At 42.4% G+C, this 25,010-nt stretch overlaps 1 protein-coding gene across 3 annotated transcripts in view; it reads left to right on the top strand.

Annotated features, from left to right (window-relative positions):
- Positions 1 to 25,010, top strand: part of LOC129821341 (myosin light chain kinase, smooth muscle-like) — an 88,753-nt gene that overhangs the window by 31,621 nt on the left and 32,122 nt on the right. For 2 of the 3 annotated variants that reach the window (XM_055878928.1, XM_055878927.1), the window contains exons 6-15: positions 4,126 to 4,291; positions 4,570 to 4,735; positions 4,971 to 4,992; positions 5,153 to 5,724; positions 7,217 to 7,420; positions 8,524 to 8,658; positions 12,599 to 12,751; positions 22,570 to 22,716; positions 23,813 to 24,010; positions 24,257 to 24,503. In XM_055878928.1, coding sequence (XP_055734903.1) covers positions 4,126 to 4,291; positions 4,570 to 4,735; positions 4,971 to 4,992; positions 5,153 to 5,724; positions 7,217 to 7,420; positions 8,524 to 8,658; positions 12,599 to 12,751; positions 22,570 to 22,716; positions 23,813 to 24,010; positions 24,257 to 24,503 — 2,010 coding nt within the window. Of the gene's footprint in view, positions 1 to 4,125; positions 4,292 to 4,569; positions 4,736 to 4,970; positions 4,997 to 5,152; positions 5,725 to 7,216; positions 7,421 to 8,523; positions 8,659 to 12,598; positions 12,752 to 22,569; positions 22,717 to 23,812; positions 24,011 to 24,256; positions 24,504 to 25,010 lie in introns of those variants that run through there. The other variant, XM_055878929.1, reaches the window with a different exon arrangement.

The raw sequence follows: 25,010 nt of genomic DNA, 5'->3' as shown, positions 1-25,010 counted from the left end.
AACCTTACTGTCCTGTTTCATCGTTCTGGCCATTTTTTATTTTCTGAATATTGTTCATCAAAATGCTTTCTTGGTGTTATAAATATGGCTGCGAATCCAACTTTTTCGGGATCTTTAGTCCGCTGCACTAAAAAGATCCAGAGCTTCCCGAAGCTTTTGCACGTGCGGATCACATTCTGCGCATGTGTATATTCTCTATACGCAGAGAACCGGCTGCTCAGACGAATGGTAATAAAACGGTAATGGTGCTTGTTTAATAAAGTTAGATCAAAGTGGAATCAATGTATGCAACAGTTGCGGTCTGTGTCATTTAAGATTAGGGAGGACATTTTTTTTATGAGATTGGCATTATTTCTATACAGCATATTGGATGACTGTCATTCATATTCCATTCACCCAGCTCAATGTAACATCGATAGGTTTGGGCTACTACATGATACTCAAATTTTCCCTATACCTATCGAGGTTGCTCCAACCTAGCCTACAAATTAAAGTTAAACACACACAAATTAAACAGGTCAAAAGTTATGGAACACCTATTCAAGGGTTTTTCTTTATTTTTACTATTTTCTACAGTGTATAACTATGAAATAACACATATGGAATCATGTAGTAACCAAAAAAGTGTTAAACAAATGAAAACATTTTATTCTTCAAATAGCCACCCTGCTGCCTTCTGAGAATTCGTAGGCGATCGAATAAACCCCCACTTCCTTCCATTCTGCTAGCAAACGTGCAATCTTTGGAGAATAAAATAGATGACCTACGCACAAGATTAAACTATCAATGGGACATTCAAAACTGTAATATCTTATGCTTCACGGAGTCGTGGCTGAACAACGACACTATCAACATACAGCTGGCTGGTTATACGCCATACCAGCAGGATAGAACAGCGGCGTCTGGTAAGACAATGGGCGGCGGACTATGTATTATTGTAAATAACAGCTGGTGCACGATATTTAAGGAAGTCTCAAGCTATTGCTCACCTGAGGTAGAGTATCTCATGATAAGCTGTAGACCACACCATCTACCTAGAGATTTGTATCTGTATCTTTTGTAGCTTACATACCAACACAGAGGCTGGCATTAAGACAGCACTGAATGAGCTGTATTCCGCCATAAGCAAACAATAAAACGCTCACCTATAGGGAAAAAGGTAAGAGACCTGGCCATGTAGTGCCAGGACAACAACCTCTTCCTCAACGTGATCAAGACAAAGGAGATGATTGTGGACTACAGGAAAAAGATGACCCATTCTCATCGATGGGGCTGCAGTGGAGCAGATTTTGCGCTTCAAGTTCCTTGGTGTCCACATCACCAACAAGCTAACATGGTCCAAGCACACCAAGACAGTCGTGAAGACCTATTCCCCCTCAGGAGACTGAAAAGATTTGGCATGGGTCCTCAGATCCTCAAAAGGTTTTATAGCTGCACCATCGAGAGCATCTTGACTGGTTGCATCACTGCCTGGTATGGCAACTGCTCGGCCTCTGACCGCAAGGCACTACAGAAGGTAGTGCGAACAGCCCAGTACATCACTGGGGCCAAGTTCCCTGCCATCCAGGACCTATATACCATGGGGTGTCAGAGGAAGGCCCTAAAAATTGTCAGACTCCAGCCACCCTAGTCATAGACTGTACTCTCTGCTACCGTACGGCAAGCGGTACCGGACCGCCAAGTCTAGGTACAAAAGGCTTCTAAACAGCTTCTACCCTCAAGCCATAAGACTCCTGAACACCTAATGAAATGGCTACCCGGACTATTTGCATTGCCCCCCCCCCCTCCCCTCTTCCCCTCTTTTACACCACTGCTATTCTCTGTTGTTATCTATGCATAGACATTTGAATAACTCTATCTACATGTACATATTACCTCAACTAACTGTTGCCCCCGCAAATTGATCCTGTACCAGTACCCCCCGTATATAGTCTCGCTATTGTTATTTTACTGCTGTTCTTCAATTACTTGTTACTTTTATTTCTTATTCTTATCCATATTTTTTTAACTGCATTGTTGGTTAGGGGCTCTTAAGTAAACATTTCACTAAGGTCTACACCTGTTGTATTTGGCGCATGTGACTAATAAAATGTGTAAAAGTGTGAGTCTGCGTGTGTGAATGCTTGTATGTTTGTGTCGGTGCGTATGTAGTGTTTGAATATGAGGGATTTGTGTGGGAGTGACAGTGTAGTGGGTATGTATCTATCAAGTCTAGTGTGTGTGCATAGCGTCAAGTGCAAGATAGTCAGTCCAGATAGTTTGGGTACTATTAATTGACTATTTAGCAGTCTGGCTATTTAGCTTCTACCCCCAAGCCATAAGACTGCTGTCTCGGAGCTTGTTGTTCCAAGAGCCGATGCTCCAATATTGTTTTCTGGACTGTAGCAGAGTGAACAATCTATGGCTTGGGTGGTTGGAGTCTGTCAATTTCAGTCATTCCTCTGTCACTGCCATTGCTCATCTATATATTTATATGTATATATTCTTAGTCTTTACTTAGATTTGTGTGCATTAAGTAGTTGTTGTGGAATTGTTTACATATTGCAGCACTGTCGGAACTAGACGCACAAGCATTTCGCTACACTCGCAATAACATCTGCTAACCATGGGTACTGTATGTGACCAATCAAATTTGTTTTGATAATTATTCTGTCTCTTCCCAGCAAAATCTGCATAGCTGGGATGGTTGACTGCTGTCAATTTTTTGGTCCTTAAATTAAATTAAATAAATTAAGTATCACAATTTTCTTTAGACAATTTTGGTCGTTAATGCAGGGCCAACAGACATGTTCCTTACTTTTTCCCCCTTCCACTTGCCTCCTCCATTTTTGCGGTAATGCTGAAATAGTTATCATTTTGAGTAGAGCTGAAATGTCCATATTTTTGTTAGCTGCATGTGTGACAACTCCACCAGTCCTATTTATGATGTCATTTACAAAGATTATAACCAAAGATTTAAAAAAAAATAAGCAATTAGTATATTTGAGTTTAACCATAATATTTGTTGTTTGTTCATTTTTTTCTGGTGGATTAAACTAAAATTGCAACCAACTTTCTATGGCTTGTTTTAAAAATAGCGATTATTTTCGAGATTTCATTTTCAAATAACCTAAAGTGAGAGATTGTAAAGCCCATTCCTGAACATGGGTTGACACATTCTTGCTAGAAAACCAGTTTGGGTTTTAAGTATAGCTTTTGTATGACTGAAGTCTTTAGTGAGAAGTGTAATGCTTTAATATTTAATCATTTCTGCTCTCCGAATTCATGTTCATTATAGAAATAGGCCCGTTTAATGTTGTCTGGCTTGCTGTTCCAAAGAAAAGAAAATGTTTTGCTCATATAATTAAAAAATAAGTTAAACAGGCAGATGACTAAATAGTTAATCAGGTTGATTTTTCCTCAAATAGAAAGGTATTTTCCTTTCCACTGAAGCAAGATCTGTTTTTGCTAACTTTCTATTAAAATGTATTGTAGTGAGATCATTTCTTTGAATACCGAGTATGTCCACTTGACCGTCAGACTACACGGTAAACTACACGGTAATGTAAAAGTTTAATTTTTTGGTGATCCAATACATATTATAAACTGGGTGGTTCGAGCCCTGATACCACGGGTATGACAACATTTATTTGTACTGCTCTAATTATGTTGGTAACCAGTTTATAATAGCAATAAGGAACTTCCGGGGTTTGTGGTATATGGCCAATATACCACACCCGCTCGTGCCTTATTGCTTAAATGTAGTACACTTATCGTAATTTGGTTGTAATGCAGAGAGGTTAGAAAAACTATCTAGATCATCTATGAGGCTGTCGAAGGATCCAAGTTGTGGATTTAAAGTAAGGGGGGAGGTGTAACTCAATATTCGGAAGGTTTTCCTAAGGTTTGATAGACTCTGTACATGCGCAGAAGCTTCGGGAAGCTCCGGATCTTTTGAGTGCTGCAGATGAAAAATCCCCGAAAAGTCGGATCCGCAGCCCCTGCCTGTAAATATAGTCTGTCAGTCACTCATATTACTATATTAAGTCATTATTCAAATGGAATTTGTTTGTTCAAGTGGTGTGATTAAGCAGACACATATTTGGATGCTGAGGTAGTGAGTGGTTGTGTTTTCTCTGACTCCAGCGGGCGGTTTGGAGTGTCAACCATGGAGAGCATGCCCAGTATCTGGGGGGAGAGCCCCCCTAAGTTTGTGACAAGGCCCTCGCGCATCTTTGTCCGAATGGGACAGAGTGGCAAGTTTTCTGCCAAAATCACAGGACGCCCACAGCCCCTAGTTACCTGGCTTAAGGTGAGATGGAACAGAGAGAAGGTTTAGTAATCTCAGTAACTTTCCCAAAATTCGCAGGTTTTCCAGAATTTTCCAAATTCCATTTTTTTTAATATTTTTTTGAATTAGGAGGGAATAAGCATGACATTTGGGAAAGTTAACATCTAGATTTCGCAACTCTGGTTAGAACAGAGATGGTGTATTGTCTTTCAAACATGTAGGATGGTGAGTCTTAATCTCTGACATCTCTCTCTCTCTCTCCCACTTTGTCACTTTTTCTCTTTGATGGGTGTCCACAGGGAGATGAAGAGCTTCATACTTCTCCCCACTTCAACATGTTTGAGAAGTCGGGAATCCACTTCCTGGAGATCCGAGACGTGTGTGTGGACGATGCAGGAATGTACACCTGCTCTGTGGCCAACAGTGCTGGGAAGGCCACAGCTACAGCAGAGCTGAATGTTCAGGGTAAGATACTGCAGCCATCAACACACAGTCTGTGTCCCAAATAGCACCTTTCCCCTTTTGTAGTGCACTTCTTTTGACTAGGGTCCACTATATAGGGTGCCATTTGGTACACATCCATGAGTGCTATAACTTCACAGTAAATCATCAGCATTGCCAGTTCTGAATATCAAGTTATATTTGGGACTTTTCTTGCTGTATTTGAGAGGAAATTTAGTGTGCATCCTTTCCTTTTTAGGTTCAGGCAGTGAGGCTGGCATGTGAGTATGTATCTCATACCATTCCCTGCATTGTAATATTACTAACTGTGTGATTACATGAGCAATTATTTTCATGATGTATACATTTCCACCAAATAATTCCACAAGAATTTCTCTACAGTTAAATAATCAATCCTTTGACAATGTGTTACCTCTACAGTCTTGGTCCCTCTGCTCTGGTGGCCCCTGTCCCAAAGACAACTGACTCACCCGAAGTCAAGCACACAAGTAACGGCCTGCTCGCTGACCGGCGTTCACCTACCAAGACAGGAGACAGGACTGAGACCAGAGAGAGACTCACCACACTCACCAGGGAGGCCAAAGACAGCACAGAGCTGACCAAAGCAACATGGAAGGCAACCATGGCGTCTCCCAAGCCCCCTGCAGACCTGCCGGATGAGGCCCCTAGAAAGCCTGGGGTGGCAACCTCAAAGGCTGCCAGCTCCACCACTCTGCAACACCATCTAAGAGGCCAGGGGGCTGCTAGGTCCAGCCCAGACCCACATAACAGAGCCCCTGAGAGGGATACAAGGGATAGGGTGAAGACCCCCCCAGTGGGAGTCCAGAGCCCCCCACAGCCATCTCCAGAGCCCACTAGAGAGACGAGAAGGCAGGCCAGAGAGAGCAGGTCAGCGAGGGTAGCAGTGACTGCCGGAGCTCCACCAAAATTTGACTCTGTACCTCAGAGCCAGGACACTAAAGAGGGGACCAAAGTCGCATTCAAATGCCAAGGTGATTCAAAACGTCTTATGGTGTATTATATTGAACAAAAATATAAACACAACATGTAAAGTGTTGCTCCCATGTTTCATGACCTGAAATAAAAGGTCCCAGAAATGTTCCTTGTGCACAAACATCTTATTCCTCTAAAATGTTGTGCAGAAATATGTTTACATTCCTGTTAGTGAGCATTTAACCTTTGCCAAGATAATCCATCCAACTGACAGGTGTGGCATATCAAAAAGGTGATTATACAGCATGATCATTACACAGGTGCACCTTGTGCTTGGGACAATAAAAGGCCACGCTAAAATGTGCAGTTTTGTCACTACACAATGCCACAGATGTCTCAAGTTTAGAGGGAGTGTGCAATTGGCATGCTGACTGTAGGAATGTCCACCAGAGCTGTTGCTAGAGAATTTAATGTTAATTTCTCTACCATGAGCCACCTCCAACTTTGTTTTAGAGAATTTGGCAGTACTGTACGTCCAACCGGCCTCACAACCATAGACCAAGTGTAACCATGCCAGCCCAGGACCTCCACATCCGGCTTCTTCACTTGCGGGATGGTCTGAGACCAGCCACCCGGACAGCTGATGAAACTGGGGTTTTGCACAACCGAAGAACTGTCAGAAACCCTCCCAGTGAAGCTCATCTGCATGCTCGTCGTCCTCATCAGGGTCTTGACCTTCAATGGTCACTGTCACACGGTTTCAACTGTACTGGGCAGGTGGCAGACGGTTTTCTGATGTCAACGTTGTGAACAGAATGCCCTATGGTGGTGGGGTTATGGTATGGGCAGGCATAAGCCACGGACAACGAAAACAATTGCATTTTATTGATGGCAATTTGAATGCACAGAGATACCGTGACATGATCCTGAGGCCCATTGTCATCCCATTCATCCGCCACCTCATGTTTCAGCATGATAATGCATGACCCGTTGTTGCAAGGATCTGTACATAATTCCTGTAGGCTGAAAATGTCCCAGTTCTTCCATTGCCTGCATACTCACCAGACATGTCAACCGTTGAGCATGTTTGGGATGCTCTGGATCGACGTGTACGACAGCGTGTTCCAGTTCCGCCAATATCCAGCAACTTCACACGGCCATTGAACAGGAGTGGGAAAACATTCCAACGCCACAATCAACAGCCTGATCAACGCTATGTGAAGGAGATGTCGCGCTGCATGAGGCAAACAGTGGTCACACCAGATACTGACTGGTTTTCTGATCCACGCACCTACTTTTTTTTGAAGGTATCTGTGACCAACAGATGCATATCTGTATTCCCAGTCATGTGAAATCCATAGATTAGGAATTAATTAATTTCAATTGACTAATTTCCTTATATGAACTGTAACTCTGTAAAATACTGTATGTATTTGTCATGTTTAGATGCACATTTTTGCCAATTCACTAATACCAGTTCACTAACAGTTCTTAGCTGCTTTATTATTGCATATTTAACCCATTAGATTGACTGTTAAAGTGCTCTTCCAGTCTCAGGTTCTCCCGTGGCTGGCCTGAGCTGGGTTAAAGATGGCTTCCCTTTGAGACCCAGAGCAGGGCTGAGCTTCCAGCAGGATGGCAACACTCACATCCTCACTGTGGACAACGTCCAGAAAAGGGACAGTGGGACGTACGGATGCACCATGACTACTAGCACCGGGAAGGTGTCCTCGACTTGGGACCTCACGGTCAAGAGTAAGTACTTAGCGTGGGTCCCAAATGGCACCCGATTTTCCCCCCAGCATTTCCCAATCCTGGTCCTGGGGACCCCAAGAGGTGCACATTTATATTTTTTCCCTAGCACCAGATATCTGATTTAAAATTATCAAAGCTTGATGAGCAGTTGATTATTTTAAATCAGGTGTGTTGTGCCAGGGAAGTAACTAAAATGTTCACCCCTTTGAGTCCCCAGGACCCGTACGGCTCTGGTCAAAAGTGTTAGGACTTATTACTATACACATTGTGGCAGGAAATAAAGGAGAACAGGAGAGCAGCGTTGTTGGTTTTAATAGTGTGAACTAAGGCCCTTGTTGCGCAGAATATTTATCGCGCCATCCTTTTCATCTGACAGGTCTACGGTTGAAGGGACAATAGTTTAGACTTAATAGTCTCTGCAGTCTCCAGCTCTGCCTTTTGGGTAAATAAGCGTCTAGTTAATTTCCCCTGGCTGTCTTAATCAAAACACGATAATGATGAAGGCAGGCTAACTGAGGTGAGCACATCGACTATTTAGTTTTTTGGGCTGAGTTCAACTAAAACGAGACACTGTTGCTATTGGACCTGTCCTTATAAGCTGTCTGCGGTCTTCAACCAAATAAAAGTTGGTTGTTTATTGAATGATAGTCAAAGTGAAACTGTTTTGATATCTGGTTGTCTAGTTGGTGTTTTTGATATAATGTACTGGCACCAGTCTACAGTGATTTAATTTAGGGAGAGTCCAGAATTTGTTATCGCTTTTATTTTCAGTTTATTGTGCTTGAGATGAGCAGTCTTTTTGCTGGGAGTGTGTGTCCTCTAGACATGACTGCAACAATTGTTGTCTACCTATGCCCTCTACTGGAGAGAAGGAAAGATTGCATCTGGTCATACACCCAGTTTGCTAATACTGCGGTCGGTTGTCCCAAGTCAGAGTAGGTATTGTTTGCGGCAGGTACTTTAGGCCAAACACTGGGGTAAAGTCTTATGGTGGAAATGGGCCGTTAGACTGACCAATACCACACATTTCAAATGTAAGGCTCCAATGTAATACATTTAGGATGTATTCTTAATACTCTGTCTGTGTACTCCATCCCTTGCAGACCCACGGCTGGAGGGCAAGCCCCCTGTGTTCAGCACTGTCCTGAAGGGATGTTCAGTGAGTGAGGGCCAGGATTTCCTTCTGCAGTGTTCAGTGGAGGGGGAGCCTCTACCTAACATCTTCTGGCTCCGAAACGGTGAGAGAGCCCATCATTAAAAAAAATTACGTTTGACTTAGGAAATAGGTGCCTTGCTCAAGGGCACCACGGACAGATTTCTTTTCACCTAATCCGCTCAGGGATTCAAACCAGCAATCTTTCGGTTACTGGCCCAATGCTCTTAAACCGCTAGGCTACCTGCCACCCTGCATCTCCCCCTGCAGTAACTAAGGATGCAAAATTCCAGTAACTTTCCCATAATTTCCAACTGGAATTTCTGGGAAACCTGGGAATTTGGCGAAAATGACCATAAATGTGCAACCCTAGCAGTAACAGTCACCATTGACTGGTAGTTAACGTGTATCCATTATACCCACTAGAGGGGGGTGATAATCCTGTTTTTCAATGCTTATCACCTCATTGGACGGACAGACAAAAATCCCTTCCACTCCTATGAAAAGTGAAGGATGACAGGAGAAGTGGTAGGAATAACAAAAAGTCCCTGTACTCAGAACCCTCTTGAATAGATCAGCTAGGTAGGGGGGGGGGGTGTAATTTATTACATGCGTTCCCAAATGGCACCCTATTCCCTATATAGTGCACTATGGGCCCTGGTCAAAAGTAGTGCACTATAAAGGTAATAGGGTGCACTTTGGGACACCGCCATAGTAAGTCTGCTACTGCTTTCCCTCTCAGCATGAGGCCGGCCCATCACAGGACCACCATTTCACAGGTCTGGCTGCTCTGCTGCTGAAGGCTCATGTGTCTCTGTAATATGTCAGATCCCACACAGAGAATGTTTATCTTTTTCATCTTTAACTGCTCAACATATAGAACGTCGGGGGAACCCCCTTGAATGGGCTATTTTGAAGGTCATAACTCCAAAATGGATTAATGCTATACGGGAGCCTTGGGACGTCCATGTCTCATTGAAGTTAACATTTGAATTGGTTAGGGTTTAGCCTAGGGAGTATGGACGTCCTAAGGATACCGAATATCACTAACCAAAATGAAAGCTTGGCATGACAATTGATCTAGCAGAATTCCAACTGAACACAGTGAACACTATTTTTTATTATTGTAGCTAGGTTATTTTTATCCTTCCATATTTAATGAAGATGGATCACAATTTGTTAAGTTTGGTTTTGTCTATCATCTGAGCCTAACTTGGCTCACAACATAAGGCTACAGTTCTAAACTCTAACTTTCATTTCTAGTCAAAAGTTTGGCTCCTGAACTTGTTTGTAAACTGAGGGTGGAGTGTATTGGCCAATGTAATTGTTTTGTTTGAGTTGAATTATCCTCGTTAGAAAACATAGCTGAAACGTTTTAAAGGTCCAATGCAGCCGTTTTTATCTAAATATCAAATTATTTCTGGGTAACAATTAAGTACCTTACTATACTTAATTGTAAAAAAAAAAAAAAGAAGAAAAAATAGCTTCTTAGCAAAGAGCAATTTCTCAAGCAAGAAATTAGCTAGGACTGTCTGGGAGTGGGCTGAGTGGGGAGGGGAAAATTGAAAACTAGCTGTTATTGGCAGAGAGGTTTGGCACTTTCTTTCTTATTGGTTTATTAACTAATTTACCATGTAGTGACGTCACCAGGCAGGCCAAAGCTCCGACTCAGCAAAACAAGATGTTACAGCTCTCGTTTGTGGTAGGAAGAGTGGACCAAGACGCAGCGTGGAAAGTGTTCATGATTTTTTTATTCAAAAACACTCAAACAAAATAACGAAAGTCAAAAAACGAAAGCGAACAGTTCTGTTAGGCAAAAAAACACTAAACAGAAAACAAAATCCCACAAAACTCAAAAGGAAAATGACAACTATTATATGATCCCCAATCAGAGACAATGATAGACAGCGGCCTCTGATTGGGAACCATACTCAGCCAAAAACACAAAGAAATAGAAAACGGATCTTCCCACCCGAGTCACACCCTGACCTAACCAAACATAGAGAATAATAAGGATCTCTAAGGTCAGGGCGTGACACAAGATGACATTTCAGACGGTCTTTTCAAACAGCTCTTTCAGTACACTAGAAAGGCATTATCATTATTTTCACAATTCCACCGTATTATTTCAATCTCATAGTGCTGAAATATAAAACATATAAAAATCACATTTTGTATGCACTGGGCTTTTAAGAAGCATCTTTAAAATAGAGATTTAATCTTTAAACTCAAATAGAATTGACTTGTTGCCGATTTTAGAGAAGGATCTAACATAGTCTCTGTCCCAAATGGCACCCTATTCCCTTCATAGTATACTACTTTTTGACCAGACCCCTATGGGCCCTGGTCAAAAGTAGTGCACTATATAGAGAGTAGGGTGTCACTTGGGACTTATCCATAGTTTCCACAAGGCCACTTCTCTTAGTGCTTCAGGTCTGAGCTGTACGGGAACTGTTGATGTTATACTCTGGTCTCTTGAAGACGGATGGACAGTTAATGGCATCACACTTATCTCAGGGAAGAGAAATAGTCCCCGCTCCCAGCAGGGATCCCAGCACCGACCGATTCACAGCCCTCTGTTCTTTCCGCTGGAAAATACACCCACAGCCATTAAACAAATATGAGGCCTAGGAACCATATAAAGGAAAAACATGCATCGCTGCCTCCTGAAACCTCTTCTGAAATATTACACACAGCCAGACTTGGCAAGTGTTTGTGCTCCAAAAGCAGACATCTGAGACTCTCTCTTTCCAAGACTCTGACCTGTGCAGGCCGATTATGAAATGCCTACCACAAGGACAAAAAAAGGCTCCCCTGGATTTCAAAGTGAATGCCCTTCTTGGGATTGGGTGGTCCAGGAGGGAGCAAGAGCCATATATAATAGCGGTGGTGCATAAATATGGCCTCTTGTACATTCCTCTCCGTTACTCTCTTTTTGTGTCGTCATTAGCACAGTATACATTATCTCAATTTGAGCTCCAAGACACTGGCAATTTGTAAAACTCAAATGTGATTTGTGCCGGTTTATTTACTGGTGCATTGAACCATGTTGTGCGCTGTCGTTACAAAACTCTGTGGCTAAAACAATGACGTCATGTCTGTATTCCGACATCTTTATACACCTTTGCCATTGTTGGTGGTAGAGCATCACAACTCATATTATTTGACCCCTTTTCCTCCACAATTTTGTGGTATCCAATTGGTAGTTACAGTCCTGTCCCATCACTGCAACTCCCGTACGGACTCGGGAGAGGCGAAGGTCGAGAGCCGTGCGTCCTCCGAAACACAAGCCAGCCAAGCCTCACGGCTTCTTGACACGACGCCAGTTTAACCCGGAAGCCAGCCGCACCAATGTGTCAAAGGAAACGCCATACACTTGGCGACCGTGTCAGCGTGCATTCCGCCCGGCCACAGGAGTCGCTAGTGCGCGATGGGAGAGGAACATCCCTGCCGGCAAAACCCTCCCTTAACCCGGACGACGCTGGGCCAATTGTGTGCCTCCCAATTGGTCTCCCGGTCGCGGCCGGCTGCGACAGAGCCTGGACCCGAACCAGGTTCTCTAGTGGCACAACAAACACTGCGATGCAGTGCCTTAGACCGCTGCGCCACTCGGGAGGCCCATCCAGGATCAATTTAACACAGAGCTAGCTAGCTGCCTGTCTGTGTAAACTCAGGCCTGCAGGGAAAGATCGATACGCATCTGATAAAGAAATATGTTGTGCCATTGTATCAATCAGTTCCAAGGTTCTTTTTACATTAGTGTAGTCTTTTTCTGCCACCACACATGTATTTGTTTTATCAGCGATTCCACAGCAAACATTTTCTTTGTTTAATATGAATGAATGAATATTAGTCTCTTGCTTAATTTCTAATAATCTTTCTTCAATCATCTCTCTCCATGTAGTACTGCTCTCCTTTACTTTTACACTCTTAGTGGAAGAAACTCTTTTTTTGCTGTGAGTTGATTGTGTTTAGGTGTTCCTCCTCGAGTGTGACGCATGTTCCTCCCCCCCCCCACCCTCCAGACAAGCCAGTGCCGCGTGCCCACTCTGCCTTTGAGAATGGCCTGACCCAACTCACAGTCCAGGGTGCACTGCCAGAGGACGAAGGCCAGTACACGTGTGTCGCTGAGAACAGCCATGGGAGAGCAGTGTGCACTTCCAGAGTCATCGTCAAAGGTGGGCTTGGGAGCCTCTACAGAGGCCGTATGTATCAAGCTTCTCAGAGTGGGTTCAGCCCCCCCCCCGTCCATATACTGTTCATTATGATCCAAAAGTTATAACTGATCATAGATCATGACCTTTACACTGAGACATTAGGTACATACATTACACAGAGTACAAAACATTAGGAACACCTTCTTAATATTGAGTTACACCCCCTGTTACCCTGAGAACAGACTCAGTTCATCGGGGCATGGACTTTACAAGGTGTCGAAAGCGTTCCTTAGGGATGCTGGCCCATGTTGACTCCGATGCGTCCCACAGTTGTGTCAAGTTGACTGGATGTCCTTTGGTTGGTGGACCATTCTTGATACACACGGGAAACTGTTGAGTGTGAAAAGCAGCATTGCAGTTCTTGACACACTCAAGAACTACCATATCCCGTTCAAAGACACTTAAAATCGTTTGTCTTGCTCGTGCACCCTCTGAATGGCACACATACACAATCATGTCTCAAGGCTTAAAAATCCTTCTTTAACATGTCTCTCCTTCATCTACACTGATTTGAAGTGGATTTAACAAGTGACATCAATAAGGGATCATAGCTTTCACCTGGATTCACCTGGTCACTCTTTATGTCATGGAAAGGGCAGGTGTTCCTAATGTTTTGTACACTCAGTATACACCATAATGGCTTTGGAAATATTTTTTTTAGGACATGGAAAAAGTCTGCTTTACTAAAATGATGGTCATGTAGGGGAATGCCGACTGAATATTTCAAGTTATTAAAAGAAAATGTACATTTTTGAACATCTGAACACACATGCATGTCGAGCTGACAAATTCTTTAAACATGCTACATATAGAAACATATACTGTATATGTTTAAATATAAATCTATACAGTATCAGTCAAGTTTGGACACACCTACTCATTTAAGGGTTTATTTCTATTTTTACTGTTTTCTACATTGTAGAATAATATTGAAAACTGACAAAACACATATGGAATCATGTAGTAACTAACAAAGTGTTAAACAAATCAAAATATATTTTATATTTGAGATTCTTCAGTCGCCACCGTTTGCCTTGACAGCTTTGCACACTCTTGGCATTCTCTCAACCAGCTTCATGAGGTAGTCATCTGGAATGCATTTCAATTAACCGGTGTGCCTTGTTAAAAGTTAATTTGTGGCATTTCTTTCCTTTTTAGTGCGTTTGAGCCAATTAGTAGGGGTGGTATACAGAAGATAGCCCTATTTGGTAAAATTCCAAGTCCATATTATTGCAAGAACAGCTCAAATAAGCAAAGAGAAACGACAGTCCATCATTACTTTAATGCATGAAGGTCAGTCAATCCGGAAAATGTCAAGAACTTTGAAAGTTTATTCAAGTGATGAATAAACGCACAAATCATCAAGCGCTATGATGAATCTAGCTCTCATGAGGACCGCCACAGGAAAGGAAGACCCAGAGTTACCTCTGCTGCAGAGGATAAGTTCATTAGAGTTACTAGCCTCAGAAATCAGCTATTAACTGCACCTCAGATTGCAGCCCAAATAAATGCTTCACAGAGTTCAAGTAACAGACACATCTCAACATCAACTGTTTAGAGGAGACTGCGTGAATCAGGCCTTCATGGTTGAACTGCTGAAAAGAAACCACTACTAAAGGACACCAATAAGAAGAATAGACTTGCTTGTGCCAAGAAACACGAGTAATGGACATTAGACTGGTGGAAATCTGTCCTTTGGTCTGATGAGACCAAATTTGTTCCAACCGCCGTGTCTTTGTCAGATGCGGAGTAGGTGAATGGATGATATCTGCATGTGTAGTTCCCACCGTGTAGCATGGAGGAGGAGGTGTGATGGTGTAGGTGTGCTTTGCTGGTGACAATGTCGGCATCTTATTTAGAATTCAAGTCACACTTAACCAGCATGGCTACCACAGCATTCTGCAGCTATTCGCCATCCCATCTGGTTTGCGCTTAGTGGGACTATCAATTGTTTTTAAACAAGACAATGACCCAACACACCTCCAGGCTGTGTAAGGACTATTTGACCAAGAAGGAGAGTGATGGAGTGTTGCATCAGATGATCTGGCCTCCACAATCCCCCGACCTCAACCCAATTGAGATGGTTCGGGATGAGTTGGACCGCAGAGTGAAGGAAAGCAGCAACAACTCCTCAGTATATGTGGGAACTCATTCAAGACAGTTTGAAAAACATTCCAGGTGAAGCTGGTTGAGAGAATGCCAAGAGTGTGCAAAGCTGTCAAGGCAAAGAATCTCAAATTTCAAATATATTTTGATTTGTTTAACCTTTTTTGGTTACTACATGATTCCATATGTGTTATTTCATATTTTGGATGTCTTCACTATTATTCTGCAATGTAGAAAATAGTAATAATAAAGAAAAACCCTTGAATGAGTAGGCGTGTCCAAACGTTTGACTGGTACTGTACATAAAATGTATCTCGTACTATCAGGCTATTTTAAGTCTTAGCAATCTTTTGGCTGTATTGAGAATGTGCTCAATCCATGAGATAGGAAATATGCTTCTCTTCTCAGAAGAATGAGCATTTGACTGTTTACTAAAGCCCTGAAATGTCTATATTGAGAGTACTTTGAGCCCTTTGATAAGCAGCGCTGCTGCTCTAAGAGAATAGCTATTTTAGGGCTCTGATGTTGCATTTAAGGAAACATCTGCTCTCTCTGTTCCAGCATGCATCTTGTTTACATCCCAAACGGCACCACATTCCCTATATAGTGCACTACTTTTTACCATGGCCCTGGTCAAAAGTAGTGCACTGTATAGGGAATAGGGTGCCATTTGGGACATAAACCTTGTCTTTCAGCGCACACAGGGCTTCATGGCAGAGGTTCAGCTTTTTAAAATGAGAAATACCATCATTTTCCCACACATGCACCGTGAGTTCAGCATGCAGCATGAGAGAGAGAGAGAGGGGACATGCAGCTTGTTTGACTTGCTAGCACACCAACCATCTTGGTCATACATTAAGAACTAATGGGACTCATTCATTTTTAGTAGCAAAGAGTGCTAGAGCAGAGAGAGTATAACTTTAAGGACATCCACAATCAGTCTTTTTGGAACCTGTTTGGAAGTTACACTTACACTTGTGTTTAACAGTATGACACTGACTGTAATATTCCATAGTGATCTCTATCTACAGGTTAACCTTCACTTCAATCTGATTAAGAGTCTCTTTCTAAGCCCTGATTAAAGATGTAACGCTTCATGCAGATGGGAAAGCTGCAAGCCAAGTGGCCGTTGATTTGCTTGGCAAGTTGGCATCACACTGAACCTGTGAGAACAAGTAGATGAGTGGATTGGTGCCAGTTTATATGATGCCAGTTTAAGAGGTAGGGTGAGTCTGCTATGTTCAACACAGCTAAGACATTGTAGAAGAACAGCCATGGCAGTGTTAGCTGTAAGTTAAGATCATCATACTGTACATGTACCTACAGTATATGACAGCGGAGGCTGCTGAGGGGAGGACGGCTCATAATAATGTCGGGAATGGAGTGAATGGAATGGCATGTGTTCTTGTGTTAGTTACCATTCCATACACTCCATCCCAGCCATTATTATGAGCCGTCCTCCCCTCAGCAGCCTCCAATGATATATGAATACTGTAAGGTGTAATGGTTTCTTTTTACTATTGAAATGCCTTTGGGAAATGCGAAATGTTTATATTGAGTATTGCATGCCTTAGGATTGGTAGAGGGGCTAGAGGATGTCCCACGCAGTTAGGCTCCCTGCATTATTATTAACTTTTGTTTAAAGTCGGGCCCTTGTGCCATGTGTAAACTGTTATGAGGGCTCCTCAGATTACTGTCGGTCCCAAATGGCACCATATTCCCACTGCTTTTGACCAGGGCTGACGACAGCTCCCATAGGCTCAGGTCAAAAAGTAGTGTAGTATAAAGGGAATAGGGTGCCATTTGGGACGTAGCCTGAGGCAGCAGTGAAGCAGGGCTTTTTAAGCAGCAGTGCTGATGGAAACATGGTGTAGACGCCTTGGATCTCCCTCTAGCATGCTGGGTATGTATACAGACAGTGGGCTGTGTTTATGACAAGCCCTGTCTTGTAGGGTCCTGACGTCCACAAGGTTAGGGCCACTAGATTTATGAACCTGGGGGTGGGGGAGGGGGTTGACTCTACGTAGAACCAAACGCCATACATGGTGCGTATGAATCAAGGAGCGAGGGCCTAAAAGGTCCCCTTACTTGCTCTCTCTCTCTCTCTGTCTCTCTGTCTCTGTCTCTCTCTCCATGTCTCTCTCTATATCTCTCTCTCAGGAAGCCCTCCGCAATAGAGTAGTCCCTCGTGAAAATGTGCCTGTTTGCTCAGAACAGCTTGTCCTCTTGCTCCCTCTGTCCCTTTTATGTTGATATATGATTTCTTTCTGTGTAACTGTGCTGTGATAATACATGTTTTTATCATTAGATTCAACTTAGCTTTTTACCCCATTATGACTAAAGTATAATGATGAGTCAAATAATTTGATTTTGAACTCTCATGACTCTTAAAGACCTTGGCAAGAACATCGCCCTTATCCCTCATGTCCTATGGTCATTTTTAATGAGATTATCCAAGTGTTTGCTTTTTCAGGACATGTACCTCACAAGTTTGCCAATAACATCACATCATCAGTCATTTGAAATGTCCAGATCGTCGCTGTGATGTGGTGTTTAGAGCACGGGTCTAAAAGGTGATTGAGCTGTAATTGGAGTACTGTAACGCGTCCGATCAAAAGTAGTGCACTGTATAGGGATTAGGGTGCCTTTTGGGACGCACACCTGGTAAAGTTCAGGACATATCTCGTATTCATAGGCCGCATCCCAAATGGCACCCTATTCCTTATTTAGTGTATTACTTTTGACCAGGGCTCTGTTCACAAAGAGTGCACTAAATAGGGAAGATGGTGCCATTTGGGACGCCGATATAGCATTGCGTTGTGTTCTGGAAACTTCTCCAGATGGCAAGTCTGTAGTTATGGATGAAATTCTACTCTGACTTCTGAGGATGACAAAATGTAATCAGAGTAGGAGGAATTCTATTGTAATAATTATTCAATCCGACTCCATAATCGTGTATAAAATGCATAAGGACCTGTGCGTCTTTGACGGGTCTAGCAAGATAGCTAATCGTTGCATCACCAGACTATAATGTGTCTATCTTGTACCGTAATGGAATTAGCAATGTTTGGATACTTATGAGCCGTTTCTAGCGATCAAAGTTCTCGTATTAATTGAGTCAAGTTTAGAGCAGGGATGTCAAGGTGGAACCAAAGTGTACGATGTGTAGTATAATTACAGTACTATTCAAAAATTTGGAGTAGGTGTTTTTTTTACTAGTTTCTACATTGTAGAATAATAGTGAAGGCATCAAAACTATGAAATAACACATGGAATCATGTAGTAACCAAATAATTGTTAAAAAAATTCAAATATATTTTAGATTCTTTAAAGTAGCCACTCTTTGCCTTGATGACGGCAGGGTAGCCTAGTGGTTAGAGCGTTGGGCTAGTAACTGAAAGGTTGCAAGTTCAAATCCCTCAGCTGACAAGGTATAAATCTGTCGTTCTGCCCTTGAACAAGGCAGTTAACCCACTAGGCCGTCATTGAAAATAAGAATTTGTTCTTAACTGACTTGCCTAGGTAAGTGGCATTCTCTCAACCAGCATCATGAGGAAGTCACCTCATAACAGGTGTGCCTTGTTAAAAGTTCATTTGTAGCATTTCTTTCCTTCTTAATACGTTTGATCCAATCAGTGTTCCTGTGACACGGTAGGGGGGGTATATAGAAGATAGCCCTATTTGGTATGAGACCAAGTCCATATTATGGCAAGAACAGCTCAAATAAGCAAAGAGAAATGACAGTCCATCATTACTTGACATTTTCCGGATTGACTGACCTTCAAGAACTTTGAACGTTTCTTCAAGTGCAGTCACAGAAACCATCACGCGCTATGATGAAACTGGCTCTCATAAGGACCGTCACAGGAAAGGAAGACCCAGAGTTACCTCTGCTGCAGAGGATAAATTCATTAGAATTAACTGCACCTCAGATTGCAGCCCAAATAAATGCTTCACAGAGTTCAAGTAAGGCACACATCTCAACATCAACAGTTCAGAGGAGACTGCGAGAATCAGGCTAATGGGCATTAAACCCGTGGAAATCTGTCCTTTGGTCTGATGAGTCCAAATGTGAGATTTTGGGTTCCAACCACCGTGTCTTTGTGAGACGCAGAGTAGGTGAACGGATGATCTCTGCATGTGTGGTTCCCACCGTGAAGCATGGAGGAGGAGGTGTGATGGTGTAAGGGCTATTTGACCAAGGAGAGTGATGGAGTGCTGCATCAGATGACCTGGCATCCACAATCATCTGACCTCAACACAAGTGAGATGGTTTGGGATGAATTGGACCGCAGAGTGAAGAAAAAGCAGCCGACAAGTGCTTAGCATATGTGGGAAGTCATTCAAGACTGTTGGAAAAGCAGTCTTCATGAAGCATGTTGAGAGAATGCCAAGAGTGTGTAAAGCTGTCAAGGCAAAGGGTGGCTACTTTGAAGAATCTCAAATTTACTATATATTTAGATTTTTTGTAACACTGTTATTCTACAATGTAGAAAAGAGTAAAAATAAAGAAAAACCCATGAATGAGTAGATGTTGCCAAACTTTTGACTGGTACAGTATATGTATCATTAGTCCCGAACAACAAAACAAAAATATTACTCTGAATTACAAGGACTACAGTATGAAGCCAATTTAAAAGTGATAGATGCATGACAAGTATGCAATAAGAATATAATTATCAAATGTGTACATACCATAAGTCAAAGTAACAATGTAGAAAATTGTCTGTCTAATAACATAGCGTACACACCACACTATGGCATAGGCCTACAAAGTATAGCCAGGAGATTTGCAATACAAGTTCTCAATGAATTTAGCAACCCATCAAACTTTTATCCTACCTAGGGCGAAATCGATTTCAATTGCCTCCATCGATTAATTAGCATCACTCTGCTGGCCAGGAAACAATACAACGAAAGGCATAACACTTCACAATCATTCTCTAAACCTAATCGACACACTCAATCTAAATGATCGGGGCACACATCTGTGCCACTCCATCTTTGGACTGACCGCCGTCCGGCGATCAGTTTAGTTCAGCAATTCTGTAAAGATAAATCATTAACACGTATAGTACATTGAGTCTTAGTCAATTTTGCAGCTCTTTAGAGCTACTGAAAGGATCCAAACATGACAATTTAATTCATACAGTTAGATTCATTAGTCAACTCAAGTTTAGTCAGTCGTCATGCCTCTGAGTGTGCCAGTGTGGACCTCCGTGGCAATGTCCGGCCCCAGAGAAAGCCACTGGCGAAGATGTGCTTCACTCCTGTGATGCGTAAAAATATGGCCATCCATCCGGACAGTGCCGTAAATTGTGATCAAATCATCACGCTGTGCCTTGGCGCCGACGTGTCTTCATCACCTCCTTCATCATCGGTCAACCTCTAATTTTTCAACTACAAGTCCATATGAGGATCAGCTGTACACTTGTACGTTCTGCTCCAGAGCCTCAAAGTTTTCAGACTATATGCTTGGCTTTCAATGTCATTGAGAACACAGTTTTCCACATTCTTTGGCATGGTTTCTTCAGTACTGTAGGTTTCAGATATCCTGGCTGCAGTAGATTGCCAGACAGCTGAGTTATTGATGTAGGAGAGCTCTTGCTCTTGGCCCGGAGGTTCATCTTTATCTGAACGAGCGGAGACTCCCAAGCTATGCACAGGGCTCCCAAATCAAATCAAATGTTATTGGTCACATACACATGGTTAGCAGATGTTATTGTGAGTGTAGCGAAATTCCTATGCTTCTAGATCCGACAGTGCAGCAATATCTAACAGGCAATATCTAACAATTCCACAACAAAACCTAATCTCTTACAAACTCCACAACAAAACCTAATACACACAATCTAGTAAAGGAATGGGATGAGAATATATCAGTATAAAATATATGGATGAGCAGTGACAGAGTGGCTAAGATGCAATAGATAGTACAGAATAGATAGTGAAGGATACAGTATATACATATGAGATGAGTAATGCGAGATATGTAAACATTCTTAAAGTATTACCCGATAGGGTTCAGGTCAGAAGTATTGCACTATATACAGGAAATAGTGTGCCATTTGGAAAGTACTATAAGAAATCTACTCCAGCCTTAATATACAGTGCATTCGGAAAGTATTCAGACCCCTTGACTTTTTCCACATTTTATGTTACAGCCTTATTCTAAAATGGATGAAATAGTTTTTTCCCCCTCATCAAATCTACACACAATGCCTCAAAATGACAAAGAAAAACAGGTTTCTATACATTTTTGCTAATTTCCTAAAATACAAAAACTACATAAGTATTCAGACCCTTTACGCAGTACTTTGTTGAAGCTCATTTTGGCAGTGATTACAGCCTGGAGTCTTCTTGGATATGACGCTACAAGCTTGGCACACCTGTCAGGTTGGATGGGGAGTGTCCGGGCTCTGGCTGGGCCACTCAAGGACATTCGGAGACGTGTCCCAAAGCCACTCCTGCGTTGTCTTGGCTGTGTGCTTAGGCTCATTGTCCTGTTGGAAGGTGAACCTTCGCCTCAGTCTGCGCTCCTGAGCACTCTGGAGCGGGTATTTATCAAGGATATCTCTGTACTTTGCTCAGTTCATCTTTCCCTTGATCCTGACTAGTTTCCTAGTCCCTGCCTCTGAAAAACATCCCCACATCATGATGTTGCCACCACCATGCTTCACCGTAGGGATGGTGCCATGTTTCCTCCAGATGGTATTCAGGCCATGGAGTTAAATCTTGGTTTCACCAGACCAGAGAATCTTGTTTCTCATGGTCTAAGAGTCCTTCAGGTGCCTTTTAGTCAAACTCAAAGTGGGTTGTCATGTCTTTTACTGGGGAGTGGCCACTCTACCATAAAGGCCTGATTGGTGGAGTGCTGGAGAGATGGTTGTCCTTCTGGAAGGTTCTCCCAAACCAAGGCTCTTCTCCCCCGATTGCTCTGTTTGCCCGGGCTGCCAGCTCTAGGAACAGTCTTGGTGGTTCCAAACTACTTCCATTTAAGAATAATGGATGCCAGTGTGTTCTTGGAGACCTTCAATGCTGCAGAAATGTTTTGGTACACTTCCCCAGATCTGTGCCTCAACACAATCCTTTCTCGGAGCTCTACGGACAATTCCTTCGACCTCATGGCTTGGTGTTTGCTCTAACATGCACGGTCAACTGTTGGATCTTATATAGACAGGTGTGTGCCTTTCCAAATCATGTCCAATCAATTGAAATTACCACAGGTGGACTCCAATCAAGTTGTAGAAACATCTCAAGGCTGATCAATGGAAACAGAATGCACCTGAGCTCAATTTCGAGTCTCATGGCAAAGCGTCTGAATACTTATGTAAATAAGGTCTGTTTTTATTTTTAATACATTTGCAAAAAATTCTAAAAACCTGTTTTTGCTTGTCATTATGGGGTGCTGTGTGTAAATTGAGGAAAACATTTTATTTAATCCATTTTAGAATGAGGCTGTAACAAAGTGGAAAAAGTGAAGGAGTCTGAATACTTTCTGAATGCACTGTATAGTACTCCAGGACTCCATCTAAAATAACTATTGATTTACATGACAAACAGTCAATTGGGGGAATGCTGAATCTCAAGTTGGTTGTCTTGGCTTAGTGTGCTGCTTAGTAGATTACTCATGCACTTAAAGTAACCCTGCTAATGTTGTTGTTAAATTTCAGCTAAGAAAAATTTCAAGAGGACGGACCCTCCAAATCCAGTTGACACCAAGAAGCCATCGAAGCTGTCTGCCCCTGTATTCCTACGAGGTCTGAAGGATCTGAACGTCATGGACGGTAGCAAAGTCATCATGACCGTGGAGGTGATGGGTAAGAGAAGGCCTCGTCTCTCCTCCTACTAGGTCATATTCTTTAGGTAGCAAATGAAAGAAAACAGACTACCTAGACTAGTCCAATAAAAACAGCTTGTTTTTATATTCAGTTGAAAAGCATTTCGTGACAGTGTGCCACAATGAATACATACAACCCTGTTCGGTGTCTTGTGATGGCCCTTATTCCTATTAATCAGACTGGAAAACTCATATCTTTGGTATTGTTTTCAGTGTTTTTAGCAACTCTGTTTGCTTTAGACACTGGTATTTCCTGCTCAGCCCCCCAGAGATAAGTTGTTTGGTTTTTGGTTGTTTTATGCATTTGCATTTCCTTCCAACATGTGACCTGAGGGGACGGGTAGCCTCTTGGAGTATTATCATTTATTATTATATCATCTTCATCATCCCACTTCCTGTTTGTCTGAGAGGTTGTTCGCATGAGGCAGGAGTCACTAGTAGTATGATTTACGTTATTATTCTAGGCCTTTCATCATTTAATGTAAATAGTGATGGAGCGGGATGGTCTCTCACTGTGTTTTCTTAGGGTGATTTATGATAACAGTAATCCAAATGCAATTTATTCAATTAGATCATGCATCATACCTATGTGGAAAATGCATAATATTATGCAAGATAATTGTATGTGTTATGTAACACAACCTGTCATAACAACATGTTACTATAGGGCACAATTCTAATGATTTAAATTACAAAATTACATATTGGTTTCATTACTCGGTATGCAGTCTGACAGAAATCCATGTTTTGGTTTTGTTTACCTGGCCACTATCTTCAAATGCTAACCTTTTTAGCATGTTTGTCCAACAATCAACTTATTATCCCAGCAATTAGTATGTTTTGTGTTTCATGTCCAAATTATCTTAAAGTAGCTTTATTGAGCTAAATTATATATTTTAGATACTTTAATATGATTGGGGCATGAAACAAGAAAAATGTTCATTTCTGGAATAATGACTTGCATTGGTCTTTGGACAGTAATGCAAAAAAGTCATTTGGAGACAGTGACCAGGTAGACAAAGCCAAACACAACCTTGTCCAAACACAAGGTTTAATGTAAAATGTTGTGGTCGTAGGGAATCCTCATCCAGAGATTGTGTGGCTCCACAATGGAAAGGAGATCCAGGAGTCGGAGGACTTCCACTTTGAGCGGAAAGAGAGCCAATACAGTCTGTTCATCCAGGAAGTCTTCCCTGAGGACACTGGGAAGTACACCTGTGTGGTGTGGAACGAAGTGGGAGAGGTTCGCACCGAGGCCTCGCTCACTGTACAAGGTAGGCTAGTAGCCTAGATAACTCCACCTAAGCTAGCTCAGTATGTCTGGTTAAATAGCTCTAGTAGGATGTAGTTTATGCCTAGGGTAAATTCCCAGGTTTTCCAGATATCCCGATTTGGAATATTCCTGGAATCTGGAATAAGTTGGAAATCAGGGAATCTTCCAAGCAGGATTTGATGGAAGAAAGTTACAGGAAAATCACAACCATATTCATGCCATAATGTTGTCTCTGTCTGTGTTCCAGAGCCCCAGGACGGGGTGCAGCCCTGGTTCATCACTAAGCCAAAGTCCACCACTGCCTCCTTGGGGCAGAATGTCCTGCTGTCCTGTGCCATCGCTGGGGACCCCTTCCCCCAGTGGAGCTGGATGAAGCAGGGTCAGGTGGTGACCACTGGGCTGGACTATGAGATTCTGCAGAAAGAGGATGTGGTGTCGCTGCTCATCAGGCGAGTCCGGTCCCACCACGCCGGGGACTACGAGATCAGTCTGAGGTAGGCTTCTGTAGTGCCATTTGAGACGTGCTGGACTCCTTATACAGTAGATGACTCACTTCTGTAGTATCGGGAGAAGGGGCTGTCATTTACAGAATAACATACTATAAGGTAGTGTTTATTTAAGCTGGGAGGTCGAAGGTTTTGGGAAACTGAATGCCGGAAAATATTTAGTTTCCAAACATATTTCTTAATAAGCTACATATACTATTGGTATTTTATATTTAGACCTTTGCCTAATTCAATCTGGTTAGCAACATAGGCCTACAATGTTGGACCAAATTCTTCTTAAAAAACATCTCTGTGATTCAGAACCAAAAAGTTGCGCGTCTTAACTGTTCATCATGACCAAAGACCAGTCATCTGCATTGGCACGCAAAGGTGGGCACACACATCCAGATTAGTGACCAGAAAGCACTTGTGTAAGTTACTGACTGTATGTATATATATAGCTGTAACATCACACTGCCTTCAATACCTGTGGCTGAAGATTCTGGCTAATTTAGT

Source organism: Salvelinus fontinalis, chromosome 23 (assembly GCF_029448725.1).
Source record: "Salvelinus fontinalis isolate EN_2023a chromosome 23, ASM2944872v1, whole genome shotgun sequence".
Taxonomy (NCBI): domain Eukaryota; kingdom Metazoa; phylum Chordata; class Actinopteri; order Salmoniformes; family Salmonidae; genus Salvelinus; species Salvelinus fontinalis.
Note: the sequence above shows the minus strand (reverse complement) of the source record. Positions and strands in the feature narration are given on the sequence as shown.